The sequence below is a fragment of the Fulmarus glacialis genome, unplaced genomic scaffold (genome assembly GCF_000690835.1).
Source record: "Fulmarus glacialis isolate BGI_N327 unplaced genomic scaffold, ASM69083v1 scaffold3921, whole genome shotgun sequence".
Classification (NCBI taxonomy): domain Eukaryota; kingdom Metazoa; phylum Chordata; class Aves; order Procellariiformes; family Procellariidae; genus Fulmarus; species Fulmarus glacialis.
Genome location: NW_009193238.1, coordinates 50,999 through 65,916, shown reverse-complemented (window position 1 = coordinate 65,916; position 14,918 = coordinate 50,999). Strand labels below are relative to the sequence as shown.

General features: G+C 36.7%; 1 protein-coding gene across 1 annotated transcript in view; it reads left to right on the top strand.

Annotated features, from left to right (window-relative positions):
- Positions 1-806: 806 nt before the first annotated feature.
- LOC104083756 (chromosome unknown open reading frame, human C1orf27) overlaps positions 807-14,918 on the top strand; it is a 15,894-nt gene continuing 1,782 nt past the window's right edge. Inside the window, exons 1-11 of the mRNA XM_009587365.1 lie at positions 807-935; positions 1,321-1,452; positions 1,842-1,937; positions 3,047-3,153; positions 3,868-3,904; positions 4,026-4,166; positions 5,236-5,331; positions 5,850-5,915; positions 7,293-7,421; positions 8,105-8,195; positions 9,818-10,003. Of these exons, the coding sequence (XP_009585660.1) occupies positions 837-935; positions 1,321-1,452; positions 1,842-1,937; positions 3,047-3,153; positions 3,868-3,904; positions 4,026-4,166; positions 5,236-5,331; positions 5,850-5,915; positions 7,293-7,421; positions 8,105-8,195; positions 9,818-10,003 (1,180 nt within the window). The 5' untranslated portion in view covers positions 807-836. The remainder of the gene's footprint in view (positions 936-1,320; positions 1,453-1,841; positions 1,938-3,046; positions 3,154-3,867; positions 3,905-4,025; positions 4,167-5,235; positions 5,332-5,849; positions 5,916-7,292; positions 7,422-8,104; positions 8,196-9,817; positions 10,004-14,918) is intronic.

Here is a 14,918-nt window from a genome sequence, read left to right as displayed (position 1 = left end):
GGGTGCAGAGGTGCTTTTGGCCCGGCCGCGTGGGCTGAGGTGAGGTGGGTGACAGCTTTCCTCCTCGCCCCGGTCCAGAGCTTCAGCTCCGCCATCCCTGTGCAGCTTTCTCCAGCAGACACTTTTGCGGGGACTCAGAATGCCCTTGCCTCCTCACCATGTGCTCTTTGGCTTCAGCGTTTTCATAGTTAATTTTTGTGAAAGTCCTCAGTGCACGAAGCCGTTTTCGAAATAGATCTGCGTGGAAGGGAGGAGTGCCTGTGGCAGTCCCCAGGTCTTGGGTTCATATGGCTACATATGGCTACTGATGGGAGCGGTGAAGGTGGCCTTTTGGGTAGTCCAGAGATGCTGTACTGTTAATGCCTTGGGAACTGGAATGAAAATTGTGCATGGCATGTTTAAGTACAAGTGCGGAATTTAGCAAGTCCCTCGAAGAGGAACGTGAATGCAAAAATGCACACGTTACATTCTGGCCTCTCATGAAACATGATGCAGCAAGAAATTGTTGCTTGGAGACATGTTCTGCCTAGCATTTGCTTACATGACTTGCCATGTCATTTCAGTGGCAGGTATTTAAAATATGTTTCTTTCAAATAAGGATCACATACTTCTTTCTCTAGTATAGAGAGTTTTGGTTTTCATTTAAAAAAACAAACTTGCATATCGTAAAGCTACTTAACTAACCTTTGTTGACAGATAAAGTATTAATCTATTCAGTATCTTTGTGTGAGATTCTTATTGTTAGGTAACTGGTGTAGTATATGTACTTTCTTTGACTTTATGCATTATTTGTTTTGTAGGTTGAAACTACAATACTTAGTCTTAAACCTGCAGCAATGGGTAGAACTTACTTTGTTGAGGAAGCTATTGGGCAGTATCTTTCAGATCTCAGCACAAAACTAAAGCCTTATGTCACTGGCCTGTTAATAGGGCAGGTAAGTGTGAAATATTTGGCCTTATTTATCTGGGATAAGTCTGTTAACATGCTGAGCTTGTATAGTGCAGGAGGGTGGTAATATGACCAGAAGGGACTTCTGTAAAGGGTTTGCAGTGTCAACCAACTACTCAAGTCTTTTAAAATTGCTTTGTTAAAGATAGGACACACAGAAAAGAAATTAAAATCTTAAAGTTAAAATTTATCGCTAAACAAGGCTTTAAGGCAAAGGCAAATTCATGAAGGAATAATTTTTGTAACAGATTACTATTGAAGTTAACGATGCCTCCTGTAAAGCAGACCTTACAGTTACTATGTTACACAGTATATTCTCAGACTTGATATCAACCTCATGATATATTTGCTTATATTGATGTTTTTGAAAGTGTTCCCCACAAAAAGACTATGTAATTCGGGCTGTTCGAACACCTCCAAAGGAAGAGCAGAAGGAAGACAACATCAGTCCTTCAAATCTGGCATCCATTGATGAAGAATGGATAACTACACACGCCAGTCAGGTAGCACAGTTTGAGTTAATGAAGGGGGTGAGAGGAACAGAAAGGAAATAAGACTTACAAAAAGTATCTCCTCGCTTGTGTAGTCTCAAGCCTTTTTCTCAAAGTAAAAGAACCTTCATAACCATGCTGGGCACAGATATTTTAAACCAAAATATCTGTATTGTTTTCAAAGTTTATGGTGAAACAGAGACTGGATAGGACCGAAGCGAGAAAATTTGCAGGGTGCTGTATTCTTGCATTTCAGAGGAACCCATAAGTGAAAAACAGTCTTGCTTATTTCATTTCTGCTCTTGATTCATACTTGTCTCATTAGAAATTTTTGATATATCAAGTTACATGGTTGCTAGATCTCTGATTCCTATTAATACATGTTCATTTCTATTTTTAAGGTTTCTAGAATGCTTCCTGGAGGCTTATTAGTTCTCGGTGTATTTATTATTGCAACTCCAGAACTGTCAAAAGATAGTCAAAATGCTTTGCGCAAGGTAAGTATACTTCCTGCTGGAAAGACAGGAATATCTTTAGGTGTGTAGCTGAATAATTTTCTATCATTGCCCCAAGTATATATGGTTGTTTTGTTGCTTTATTTCTAAAAGCACAGATGTTCTGGTTTGATGTATGGTTTTGAGACTGAAACCTCAGAAATCACTGTCCTGCAGGACTGTACCACAGCTTGTATTTGCTAACTTTCTTGTGATGTTACTGCAATAGCAAATCTTTACTGAAAGTGGACATTCTAGCTTAAGGAAAACATCTTCAAGGTTTATATCTAAATCCTTGTGGCACAATTGTTAGTAGTGGTAGCATGTTGGCTTTTTTGTCTGAATGAATTGTTCAGATTAGAGATGTTTAGAATAGTGAAAGATCTATAGTTCTGATTCCTTTAAAAGGAGTATCTTGTATAGAACTAGTGGTATTTGACCCAGGTGTGTGGGGTTATATTTAAAAACAAGTTAGAATGTGCTAGTGTCTGATAGACTTAAAATGCATTTTTATTACAGTATTGGGGCATCTAGCGCTACATTTAGTTTCTGTCCTGTAGATGTAGGTTCATTTTATCGTTTTCATAAGGTAACCAAGTGGTTTAAACGTGAGTAGGTTTTGAAACCGAAGGTCCTAGATTCAATTTTGGCAGTGCAATGCAACTGCGTCTCTGTTGTGATTACTGAAACTAGTAGCCAACAAGAAAAGGTGAGCTGTGTCCAGTTAATCAGTGATTCCTGAATTAAAATCTGTTTTTTTGAATTAGTAGCTATTTTGCACAGCTGTCTTTCTGGATCCTCAACTGATAGGCATAAAGCTGTAATATTTTTGTAGGGAGAAAAGCTTACAGGTTGAATATGTGAATGTGTGTTGCTTGGTTCAGTTTATAAGGAAGCTGAATTAAGATTCCACAAGCAACTTTCTCTTTGGAGTAATTGCCTATGAATCTTTGTTCTTTTTACATGACATTTTGGTGACAGGTAAGCTGTATTTCCTGTCTATACATAATTATAATATCACTCGGACTTAGAATTTTAGTGCAAGACTGTTTTCCAGAAATTATAATGCATTTTTTTTGTGGAAAGATCTATCATACTTTTTTCATCTTTAGCTAATCTTCTCAGTGGAAAAGTCCTTGACTAAAAGAAGGCTCTGGAAACCTGCTGAGGAGGAGGTCTCGGACAGAGCAGCTCTTCAAATTTGTTCTGCTACAAAGAAGTATCCTTTATGAGCAAACTTTATTGCTACCCCCAACCTTGTTTCTTTAGTTATTTCTGAAGAAATTATAAATTGGGAGGGGAAATTTGTTTTAGTTCAGATAGGCATAGATCAGTAAGTTGAAATCATGGAGTTTTCTGATTAGCCATGAGTAAGATTATTGACCCTCTTATCCTTTCAAAATTTCCATCATTTCTTACTGTTAGGTTTGTGCGTGTGGTGGCATCAAATTATGCTTTCCCCAGTCAGTTCTGATTTGCATAAATTGAGGAAAACATCTAAAATACTGTATAGCTTCTTGAGCTTGCTGTTACCAGTGATACTTACATGGAAGTGGCGAAGTAGCGGGCATGTAGGATCTGTACTAGCGCTACAGAAGAATGCTGGATCTGTTGGTAGGTAATAGGAGGAGAGAAAGCAAGGTTTTTCCTTAGGTGAGAGAGAAGAGGACAAATTGCAAATTGGTGCATTGGTGGTTCTCCCTGTGAATACCTATTGATCTTAATATATTTGTAAGAGATGGGACAGCATCACTGTGATAGTTGGAGTTTACAGTCAAATGTTTTTCCACTTTTTTGCACTAATGAAAGGTGAGAACTTTCTTCAGAGCATATATTAGCTCAACAAAGAAGTTAAGTAAAGGACAAAGTAATTGCACATTGTTCTTGTTTGGTTTTTTGCATTCCACTGGATCTTTTTCTTTAAGTAGCAAAGAGTAGTTTGCCGAACCTATGATGTACAAGATCCAAAGGTAAGCTTGTCATCCTGTGTGTCATATACAGCTTTTAATGCATGACAAGTAATACCTAAAAAAACCCTCTGAGTTACACAGTGTTTTGTATAGGTGCTTTATTGCTTGTTTCTGCTTTCAGAGTTCAGCTAAACCAGCAGATTGGAAATATCAGAGTGCTCTGTCTGCTTCCTGGTTAGCTTTGGACTGCACAGTAAACGTTAATATTCACATTCCACTTCTTGCTACTTCACCGAACCATGACTTGGAGAAGAATACCAAGGTAACTAACCGGCTGCACCATAGAATCATAGAATCATTAAGGTTGGAAAAGACCTCTAAGGTCATCGAGTCCAACCATCAACCCAACACCACCATGCCCACTAAACCATGTCCCTAAGCGCCTCATCTACACGTCTTTTGAATACTTCCAGGGATGGTGACTCCACCACTTCCCTGGGCAGCCTGTTCCAAGGCCTGACCACTCTTTCAGTAAAGAAGTTTTTCCTGATGTCCAATCTAAACCTCCCTTGGCGCAACTTGAGGCCATTTCCTCTTGTCCTATCGCTGGTTACTTGGGAGAAGAGACCGACCCCCACCTCGCTACAACCTCCTTTCAGGTAGTTGTAGAGCGTGATGAGGTCTCCCCTCAGCCTCCTCTTCTCCAGGCTAAACAGCCCCAGTTCCCTCAGCTGCTCCTCATCAGACTTGTGCTCCAGGCCCTTCACCAGCTTCGTTGCCCTTCTAGTTTTGTTGGTCTCTACACTACTTTTTCTGTTGAAAATTAAATGAGAGATAAAGGTTTGAGTAGTGTGAGTAGAGGGGTAGGAGTAATCAGCAGAGAATGTTTGGCAGTTATTCCTCTTTTAAATGTAATTTGAAGTTCCTACGAAGCATTCGTAGTATAAAAAAATGCAGATAGCTTTTCTTCTGCTGTGCTTAGTGTTGGCAGTTTCCTTTGCTGAAAATTATTTAGCAATTGTCATGATTATTCCAACTAAAGTCTCTTCTGCTTCACCTAGTAAGGGTTACATCCAATTAGAACGGGGGCACAGGGTGCTTTTAGTATGAATTGACTTTCAATAGGCTACATCCCTCTCTACAAAAGGAATATCCCTGGCGTAGCACTTAAATATTTTGAAATGCTTGTTTCTTAATGGATATATTCTGAACATGTTGGTTTTAAGATTTAGCTTTGGAAAAACATAAAGACAGATTTTTCAGAGACTTTAAAACTGTCTCGGAGTAACTGTTGAAACATGTATTTCTATAATTTTCAGCATGATATCGTCCAACTCTTTTAGTGAGATTCTTCTTTCTTATGAGATTTTTGTGTTTCACTTTTTTTAAAGAATGGATTAAATCGATGGTCAAAACAGATAGAAGACAGTGTTTTTCTGATCAATGGACAAGTTAAAGATGGTGATACAGAACTACTGGAAGGGCAGGTGAGTACCAAACAAAAAGGAATTGAATTCTAATAGATGTGTAGTTAGAACCTCCACTGTGATAAAGCATTGACTGACGTGTCTTCTGTACAACATTTATTGATCTACTTGGCCTATTTCAAGTAACTAATAATGCAGGACTGCTTATGTTCCCATCTTCGTTGCTGCAAATTGCCTCTTCTTCCTCTGGCAGTGTGAACGCAATAATTATATGTGAACTCTGACTAAAAAATTTTCTATATGCTCTTTCCTCATTAAAGAACATGAGTAAGGTGTGAATGTAGGTGATGGGATTTCTAAGACCTATGTATGTCTAAATGTTTAACAAAGAGTGGAAACATTGTTTGATGCATTCATCTCTGCTTTTAGTTTTGCAATTATAATCTCATGGCTGTTTTCTATGTGCCATTTTTCTCTCAAAGCTATAAACTAGGGCACATTTTATACCATAATGAGGAGATTTTGATTCAGGGAGATCTTTTTCGTGTTTCATGACACAAAGAATTTTTTTTCCTCAGAAAAAGTTAAGAGGAAATACTCAATCCAGCACTCAGTTTTCTGATGTCAAGGTTCTGACACAGCTGGTAAGTATTTAGTGATTTGTAAAGTATAATCTCTCTGCTACCTTACAAAATAGAATAAAAAACAAAAGAACGTTCTGAATTATTGTCTAGAAATCCAGCTTACTTTGTCCTAAGACTTTTTATTCCCCCATGGATATTGACTGTGAAACCGTGGACAGATCTGCATATTTTGTGTCTTTGGAAATTCTCATGCTGTGATAACCACGTTGTCTAAGAATTGCACAGTACAGCTGCAAGGGAAATTTGAAAAACTGGTTGTAGAAATAGAATATAGAAGTCCCGCAAACTAATTCATTTGATAGTAGGATACCTGTACGTACCTGTGTACATTGATTTCAAGGTGACTTTGCATCGTTCTGAAGTTCAGAATCGCCTCCGTCCTTCAACTTGCCGTGGCTAGCTATGGACATTTACTTGAATGCTTTCATCAGAAGCTCAGTCACTAGTTTTGGATTAAGGTACAGATCCTGTGAGCTGAATCGTAATCTGGAGAAATTGGGTCTGTGTCAGGAGTTTCCTATCTGCCAGAGGTTATGCGGACTTGAAACCTGAATTAGATGCCCCAGTCTAGGGCCTAAAGTCCAAACATATCCAGGCATTGTTTTGTAGGCTTCTTGCGCAGCACAGGCCTTCCTGTTTTGTCAGGTAGTTCCTGGTTTCTCTAAAGTTACGTTTAGCAAAACTTTAAAAATGCCTTTTTAAAGACTTGATGAGTATCTCAGCTTCTTTTGTTGTTACATTGTTCCAATGGTTAATTGCCTCAGAGAAAGGAAAGCTTTTTATTTTGGCAGAAGTAGTTTATGCAGTTCACGTGGAAGTTATGCATGCCTGTGTTTCCAGGTGTTGCCTTAGAGTGCTTCATGCAGCACACTCATTGTTTTGGTAATTAGGGAGAATATTTCTAGGCAACAGTTTGATACAGTTTTAAATGTGACCACATTTATAATTTCGTACTGACTGATGGGATGACTCTCAGGATACTGTAGGTTATGCTTACTATATAGTAAACATACAAATGTCATTGTTTAAAAAAAAAAAAGGTTAAAAAGGTTTCTAGGTTGCAATACTAATATTAGCCACAAGGCACCCACCTGAAAAGTTTTAGAAGTCTTATAGACACAAATATTTAGATCGCAAGAAATGGAATGTCTGGAAAAGTAAACACATTTTACATAATGGAAAAGGAGAGAGATTTTCAGTCTTAACTAAAAAAAACTAAGAAAAAACCCCAAAACCTTACAGATAGAAATTATGAGTGAAAACACATTATATGTAAACATCTTCAGGTATGCTATTAATTTCCTAGTTCTGTTTTTTGTTACTCATGCTGCAAGTGCCTTGGTAACAAGATAAAACTGAAATGTGTTTATTTTTCAGTCCCAGGGTCCAAGTCATAGATCAACAGCTACAGTTCAGGTCTGCAGTGCTTCCATAAATCTCAAAGGTGCTGTGAAATGCAGAGCCTACATACATAACAACAAGCCAAAAGTTAAAGAAGCTGTTCAGGTAGTGAAAAGGTTGTTAGTTCATTGGAAATGTTTTTTCTGAAATACATGAAATTTGTCACACTGATTTTTTTTTTTTTTTTGCCAGAATGACATGGTCTAAACTGGGGTCAAAGTGTTCATCCCCTTGAACATATGGATTGTTTTAGAAACCATCTGTGTGCATGTGTGATGGATTCAGTTCCTTTTTCACTTTTAACAGGTTATGTCTTCTGTTGCTAAGGCTGTTCTCTGATGAATCTTTGCACAAATTGTCAAAGCGATTAGGCTGTGACAAATTTTCTTAAAACTAAAAAAAAGTAACAGACTATATTTTTGTATGTGTAGTGGGAAAATACAGATTTATTTCTTCCGTGATTTTTTTTTTCCTTTCCTGAGTCAATGCCTTGTAATTATTTTTGTTTTTTAATAGTAATGTCTAGAAGTTGTCAGTTCTTACTCCAACAATACTAAAATTTTACTCAGCTTTTCATTTTTGTTGTTTTCTTTTTTGATTTTAATTTTTTTGACGTTAGCTTCTCTTTATTGGACTTTTAAAAATTCTTTTTAGAGTTTTTATTTTCTGGAAAAACTATTCTTTCAACATGGGTTAAACCTATGAGGGACTTCTTTTGTTGTTTCTTACTAGTCAAAAGCTTTGCAAATGGCTTTTATATTACTGATGTTTTCACTTTGTCCTTGCAGGCTTTGAAAAGAGACATAATAAACACATTGAGTGATCGTTGTGAAATACTATTTGAAGATCTCATTATAAATGAAGGACCTCACAAAAAAAGTAGGAATTCAGAGAAAAAACAGCTTACATGTGCAATGAATTTTGGTTCTTGTAGTAAATTCTGCTGGTGTGCTGAAGTTCCGGTATGGATAGAGCAGAATAAAAAGCAAATGGCACAATTTCTGTTTGGCAGCCTTGACTTTTTCTTAAATCATGATAATTTTTGTCAAGTTCAGATGTGTTCTTTGGCATCACAGCTTTCACACAAAGTTTGTGTTCAGTTCTCATGACTACAAAATGCAATTTCAGTTTTTTTCCCACTGATCTGAAATTTTGTAATTTTTAAAAATTCTGCACTTGAAACTCGTGTCGCTGGAGTTCTAACTGTAACTTGCCCATTTTTAATTTTCTTTTTTTTTTTTTTTTAATCACTCTATGGTATTCCTATTAATATTGAAGTATGCTAAAACTCAGGATTCAAAGAACCAGCTGGACATGGCCTTCCCTGTTCTTTTATCACCTATGTCACAGATGCTAGTGGATATGAGCTCTGAAGTTTGATAGTTCATCTCCTTTAAATTAAATAATGGCATTGTGTGTGGTGATTATGATGTGAAGAAGTATCCTGATTTTTTTTCTAAGTAACTATACAAATATATCATCTGTGTTGTCTCCGCCCCCTGAACTTATATCTCTTCATCAAATAGCATTTTAGAAGCTTTGTGTCATTTAAAGAAGTAGATCTTATTTCAGCACAATGAATAATTGCATTAGCTTGAATTTAACAGAGCATCGTGCAGAGGCCAGAACACAATGCAAATTGATCTAATGAAAATAAAACTTCCTATCATGATGATACTAAAAACTAAGGGGGCATATGCTGAGACCAGATCTCCTAGCTCATGCTGGGTGATTCTTTAAACATTCTTTGGGTCAGTGCAATGGTATCAAGTTATCTTCTTGTTGTTGTGTTGTTTTGTTTTGGTTTTTTTTTTTAAAAAAAAACCCAAATATTTATCAATTGAAATACCAATTTGAAGATCTTATATAACGGGAAGCCTTTTAAAAGATACTATCTTTGTTAATGATCTTAGAAAAAATAGAAAAGAAATGCAAACACGTTGATTGTGTAAGGAAAAACGATAAATATTCAGAATTACCATTTACTTTAGGATAATGTGGTTCGTTTTGGTGTTTGGCCAGCTTTATCCAGCTTGCATGATTTAAACTTGATGTTTTCAACTGCATGCAGTTTTCGGTTTCCTCTTTAGGTGGCACCCGTACTCTGTGGCATAAAGCAGCCAAGTGTTTGCCATCCTTTGTGGTGTTGAAATCATATGCTGTTCTGTGTATGCCCTTATCTGCAGTCTTTCCCAGAGTTCTTTTGCTAGTCATTCTAAACATGAAAAAAGGTCTGTTTAGCATTTCATGGTCTGTTTTGGAGGTCTCTCCGGTATTTCTGGAGAGACTAATGTAAGAACATAAATCAGTATAATAGCAGCCAAAACTTTCATAAAATAGTAACAACTAAACAAGCCATGCCTGAAAACAGGATTTTTACATGGAAACCTTGAGGAGTTCTTTTGCAATAGCTTTATCTTATGGTCAGAGATTAATGAGGAATCTTATCATAACTGGCAAGGCGTTTATTTGGATGGTATTTTTCCCCCCTTTTCTTTTAGATTTTGAGAGGGAATATCATGTCTTACCTCAAAGACTGTTTGTCCCTGTTGCTGGATCCAGCGTGATGCTCAGTGATTATAAGTTTGGTGATGAGGCTGCTGGAGAAATTCAGGAACGTTTTGTTGAGATGTTGGATCAATCTGTGCAAGCTGAAGATATCCATATAGCAGAGGAGATTAACACAGGTAAATACAGTTATCTGAGAACCAAGATAGACTGCATCACGGATTACGAAAATGTTGACTAATGGTATAGGCCAAGTTTTATCCAGATATGGATATACTTAAAGTTGGCTTACTTCATATCAAGCTCTAAGGGTTTATATCAGTCTAATTACAGTCTAAATATATTTATGAAAAGTGGTAAGGGCTCTTGCAGTTTTTGTATTTGACTTGTAACAGACCTCTCTTTCTCTCTTCTCTCAAATGTTTTGCTCTTTCACTGCAAACATGGTTGCAGCTCATGAACTACAGTTCAGTTGAACAAGGTTTGCATACATTACTCTGCACATGAATTAAGGATGATCTTATATTAGTAAATAAACTATAAGAAAAACCTGTAAAGCTTTATATTCTGGTTACTTTTTCAGTAGTTCAACTTCGCTGGTTTAAGACCTGAGTAGTTCTGATACTATTAGAGTAAGTTAGAATAAGAAGTTGAGAGCTTTAGTCAAATCTACTGTTTTTTCACTAAATATTAAAAAATACCTATATAATTTAATATGTCTTTCAGGAAGTTCTTATGCTAGAACCTGACTCTTTCAAAAATACAAAGTACCTTTGTTTGTTCTGAGTGTTTTAATTCATGTATCAAATGCAGTGCCCAAAACTGAAGTTTTGTGGTTCACCCGAAATGGGAAGAAAATTGAAAGAGCTTTTCGTTTTCTGAATGTCTTATAAGTTTATGATCTGAAGATGAGACTGTTATATTCCTTTTAATACAGATATTTTGCTATAATCTAGTTACTGACTTTCTTTTTCTGAATATTTCTGGTTTATGTCATTTCCAGTTGTTTTTCTTTCCCCCATATGGCTTTGATTTCAATGTAGGAGTCAAATCTGTAGTTGAAATGCATCTAATAATACTTCGTGTGATCTTATGGAAGAGATTTCTTTTCTTCCCTTTTTCCCCCCATCAATGTCAATATGAGCTACAGGTTACAGTTTTATAATTTAAATTTAAAAAAAAATAACACTAATTCTCAGATAAGAACTTTGGACACTTTTTGATGCTGGTATTTAGGGACAAAAAATGGAAAATGTAACCCTGAGCTTGCTGTGTAGGGTGAACTGTAACTACTGATATTCTACTTGACCTATTTGTTTACTTGAGGTTTTTTTGAGTTTCTTCATTTCAGAGCTAACCATAAATTGTTACGTCTTTCTAAACTAATCAGTTTTCCCAGGTTTTAACTAAATCTGTTAGCAGCGAATCTGACTTACTATCTCGAGAAGTAAAAGGTGTACCCAGCTCAAGAATCTCACAAAAAACAGGAAAGCCAATAAAAATCTCTCTTGCGTTATAAGAGTGTCTTTAATAATCTTAAAGCTAATTATTAGTGAGCTTTAAGGAATTAGGATAACTTAGGGAAGCAAATTAATATTGTTGTGGCAGTGGAGGTAGGCGTGGGAGGGAGAGAAGATGATTCAGTTTAGCTTTATTGCTTATGTAAGGATGTGTGATCTGGAGGTAGGAAGAAAGCACGATTAGACTAACAGCAACGCATCACAAAGATTTGATGCCATTAATACGTGTAAAATGATGTCCAGGTAGCTCACAAAGTGAGTTTGTGTGTTCTTGTAGCTTGCTGGTTATAGAGTTAGGTGTGGGGGATTTATTTTCTTTTTTTAAAAAGAAAGTAAATTAAAGTAAGTGCATAGCAGAGGAAAGGGAAAAACATACGAAGAACATTTTGGAAAAAAACTGAGACTGGCCTTGTGCCAGTGAACGCCATAAAGTTTGTCCGTAGAATGAGTTTTGTTAATAGCAGTGATAGTAAGAATACTATCAGCACAATACTATTTGATTCTGATAATTATTGTTACGGCATTATTAACTTGTGGTTTATTAAAAACACCAGTTAGCTATACATTTTTATTAACGCCTAATTAGACCTGTTAACTGTGTAAGAAAAGTGTTTTGCATTGTAAGAAAAAGCATTAATTTTGCAGTTTGATTTTTATTGGTACTTTGGTATGAAGTGTCTAAGTATTGCTGTAAACATGTTTTTGTGACATAATGAGAGTTTGGGGTTTCCCCTGTGTAAAGGCTTTTTCAATGCATCGTTCCAATTTGGGTAGCATTTGTTGTTTCTCAAAGCTTAGTGCTATGTTTATTAATAATAGTCAATGTTCAGTAATGGTATAAAAATTGGTTTGCAGTGAATTTTGACATCAGCCTTTTTTTTTTTTATCAAAATTCCTGTGGTCTTAGGCACCAACCTTGAATTAACTGGAAATGCTATCCATAGCGAAGTTCTGGGGAAAGTTCACTGATAAAAAGAATTGTTTAAAATTCAAGAACATGAGCAGGCTTTTCAAATAATTTCTTTTTTTTTTTCCCCTCTTAAAAATACACGCTTGAGAAGAAGAGGATCTAATCAGTATAGCCAAAAGATTTATTTTTAAGCAGCTTCTAGTCAAAACATATGAAATAAAGGTATTTTGAGAAGGTCAGTTTTATGTGCTTACTTAGTACGGCCTCTGCTGCTCTCTCCTACAGTTTTATTCTCTTGATTCCTTGTACAGCTCTCCAGTGAGGTTGCTACTGGGTCATGCTTTAAAATTGTTACGTGGAAAATAGAAAGCGAAAACTGTCCTATTTATAATTGAGAGGTACAAATAGCTCTAACACTGTAGTTTAAAGGTATTTAGCGCTTTAATACAAGCAATTGAAAGCTCTGCTACGATTGGCTTTACTAAATCCCTGCTCTTCCTTGGTGCAGGGGGTGGTGGTGATGTGTTAAATACCCTGAGTGGATAAACATAAATAAGACTTCAGTAGTGGTAATCACATCCTCATCTTTGTTAGCAAATTGAAGAATTAATGAAGAATTAAGGATTCGTATAATTGGTACTAGAAGGCATCTGCTTTTGAAAACTCTTTGTGTGATTTATACTACAGCAGCTTCAAATGCAAGTCTTCATAACTTAATGGCATGAATGCCTTTGGTAACTAAATAGCTCAAGGGTACTTCTTTCTTTTTTCTTTTTTCCTCTTTCATTTTTTTTTTCCCGCTGAGCAAGCAAGCATTGCTGCCTTGATGTGCAGCTTCAAAAGTTACCTTCAGAAAAGTGCAACAGTTCTTATGAAGGTGCAAAGAACCATAAAGTTAGAGGGCACAAACTATCCTACTTGCTCATCGAAACTAAAGCAAGAAAGAAACCTGCTGGATCTAGACTTCAAAGGTGACCCAAGAAACGTGGTCAGCTTCTCTAAAAGTGGTATGTTATTTTAGGGAATTGAGAACTCGATTAAGTAGTTTGGAGAGAATGTGGTGCTCTTACTGTGCTAGTTGAGGTACTTAAAAAGCTATCGTGCAAGAATTAATAATTCATCGACTCTAGTTGAAGATTTCTGCTCATATTCTAGGAAGATGAGGGTGCGTTCTCCTTTGCACAGAAAAAATAATGATGAAACTACAGCCTCATTGTGGACCAGCGGGCTTCAGAGATGTGATAATTTCTCTTCAAAAAAGGCACCCCTTGCATTGAAATGTTGTGTCGTATTTTTATTTTACATGTGTGTGCATCTTGCAGAGAGATCTCAAAGCAATGTTAATGCTTAATGTATGCATATGTATGTGTGTGTATATCTATACATCTTGCTATCCTGTTAAGTTTCGTATCGGACAATTATTAATTGCTCTGCTGTGGTACATCCTATACAAAGTCAGTGGATTCAGGGATAAAAAAGGCTAAAGACAAGGTCCTAAATATCTAGTTTGAGTGCGTTTGTGTAACAACAGATCTTGTGCAAGTTTGACTTAAGATTTTGAAGACAATCATGCACATGACTCATCTTAGATGATAGAAACAACCTTTCTGATCACACATCTAGATTATACATTTCCCCCATAGCTAATGATATGAGAGAGAAAGTACTTTTCCATGAATCATTTTCACATGAATCATACAAGGGATGTGCCTTATTACTCAACTATATAATTTGTAATTTATAGGTGGTTGACAGCCCCACTCTGCAAACGGGAGGTCTGTTTTTATTTAGATTAGTATTCTAGACTGCTAAAACTTGATATCTAGTACTACTTTGGGTTTTTCTTCTTCATCTTCTGAACAAGAGCAATCTCTTAGTCTTTTTTTCTTATCTCAACATGCCCATTTTATTCTTTCTGAAGACATCCAGGTCTCCCTGCAATAGCACAGACACTTTCTCTTACTGTTTACTTGTCCAGAAGGTGTGTGCAATAGTAGCTACTGAATTGTGATCGGAACTTTTGACAAGTGATGCCTTAGCAAACTATTCTGGGAACAGGAATGCAAATTGAAAACCTTTGGCCCACCACCGTCAAGTAGCCTTATCACTGAACTGTGTAGTCCAAAGCATGCTCGCCCTGTGTGGGACAAATTAACAAATTCAGCTACAGGACTTGAGATTAATCCCCTTCCTTCTCTCATCCCCCTCTCTAACAAGCTGGATGTAGCCAAGTGATTATGGAAGTCTTTGGAAAGGAAGTAGATATGGGTTTGAGTGCCATCAGTCTGGAAATAGGGTCAAGCTCTTTTACATCCTGGCTGAGCAGTCTAAGGATTTAGTAATTGTTCCAAAGGGGAATGTGTCCTCTATACCTGCTCTGAAAGTGTGTTTTTAGGGGATCTTCAAAAAGGAATTTCTGTGCTTTGGGAAAAAGCATTTATAGCTGTTGGGTAGGGAAATGATGCTGGGCTCACTCTTTCAGTGGCAGTGGGTTTTGCATGTAGCCTGAACTCCGGACAAACGGCTTTGAAGGGAAAACTTTGATCTTGGAAGGTGCTTAATGGTTCATTTTGGTGGTTTCCTCTTGGAGTAGTCAAATCAGGTTATGTAAAGGGAGTTGGATATGTTACTCTGGAAGCAGCATGTGGAAAGTGAGTTTTGGAA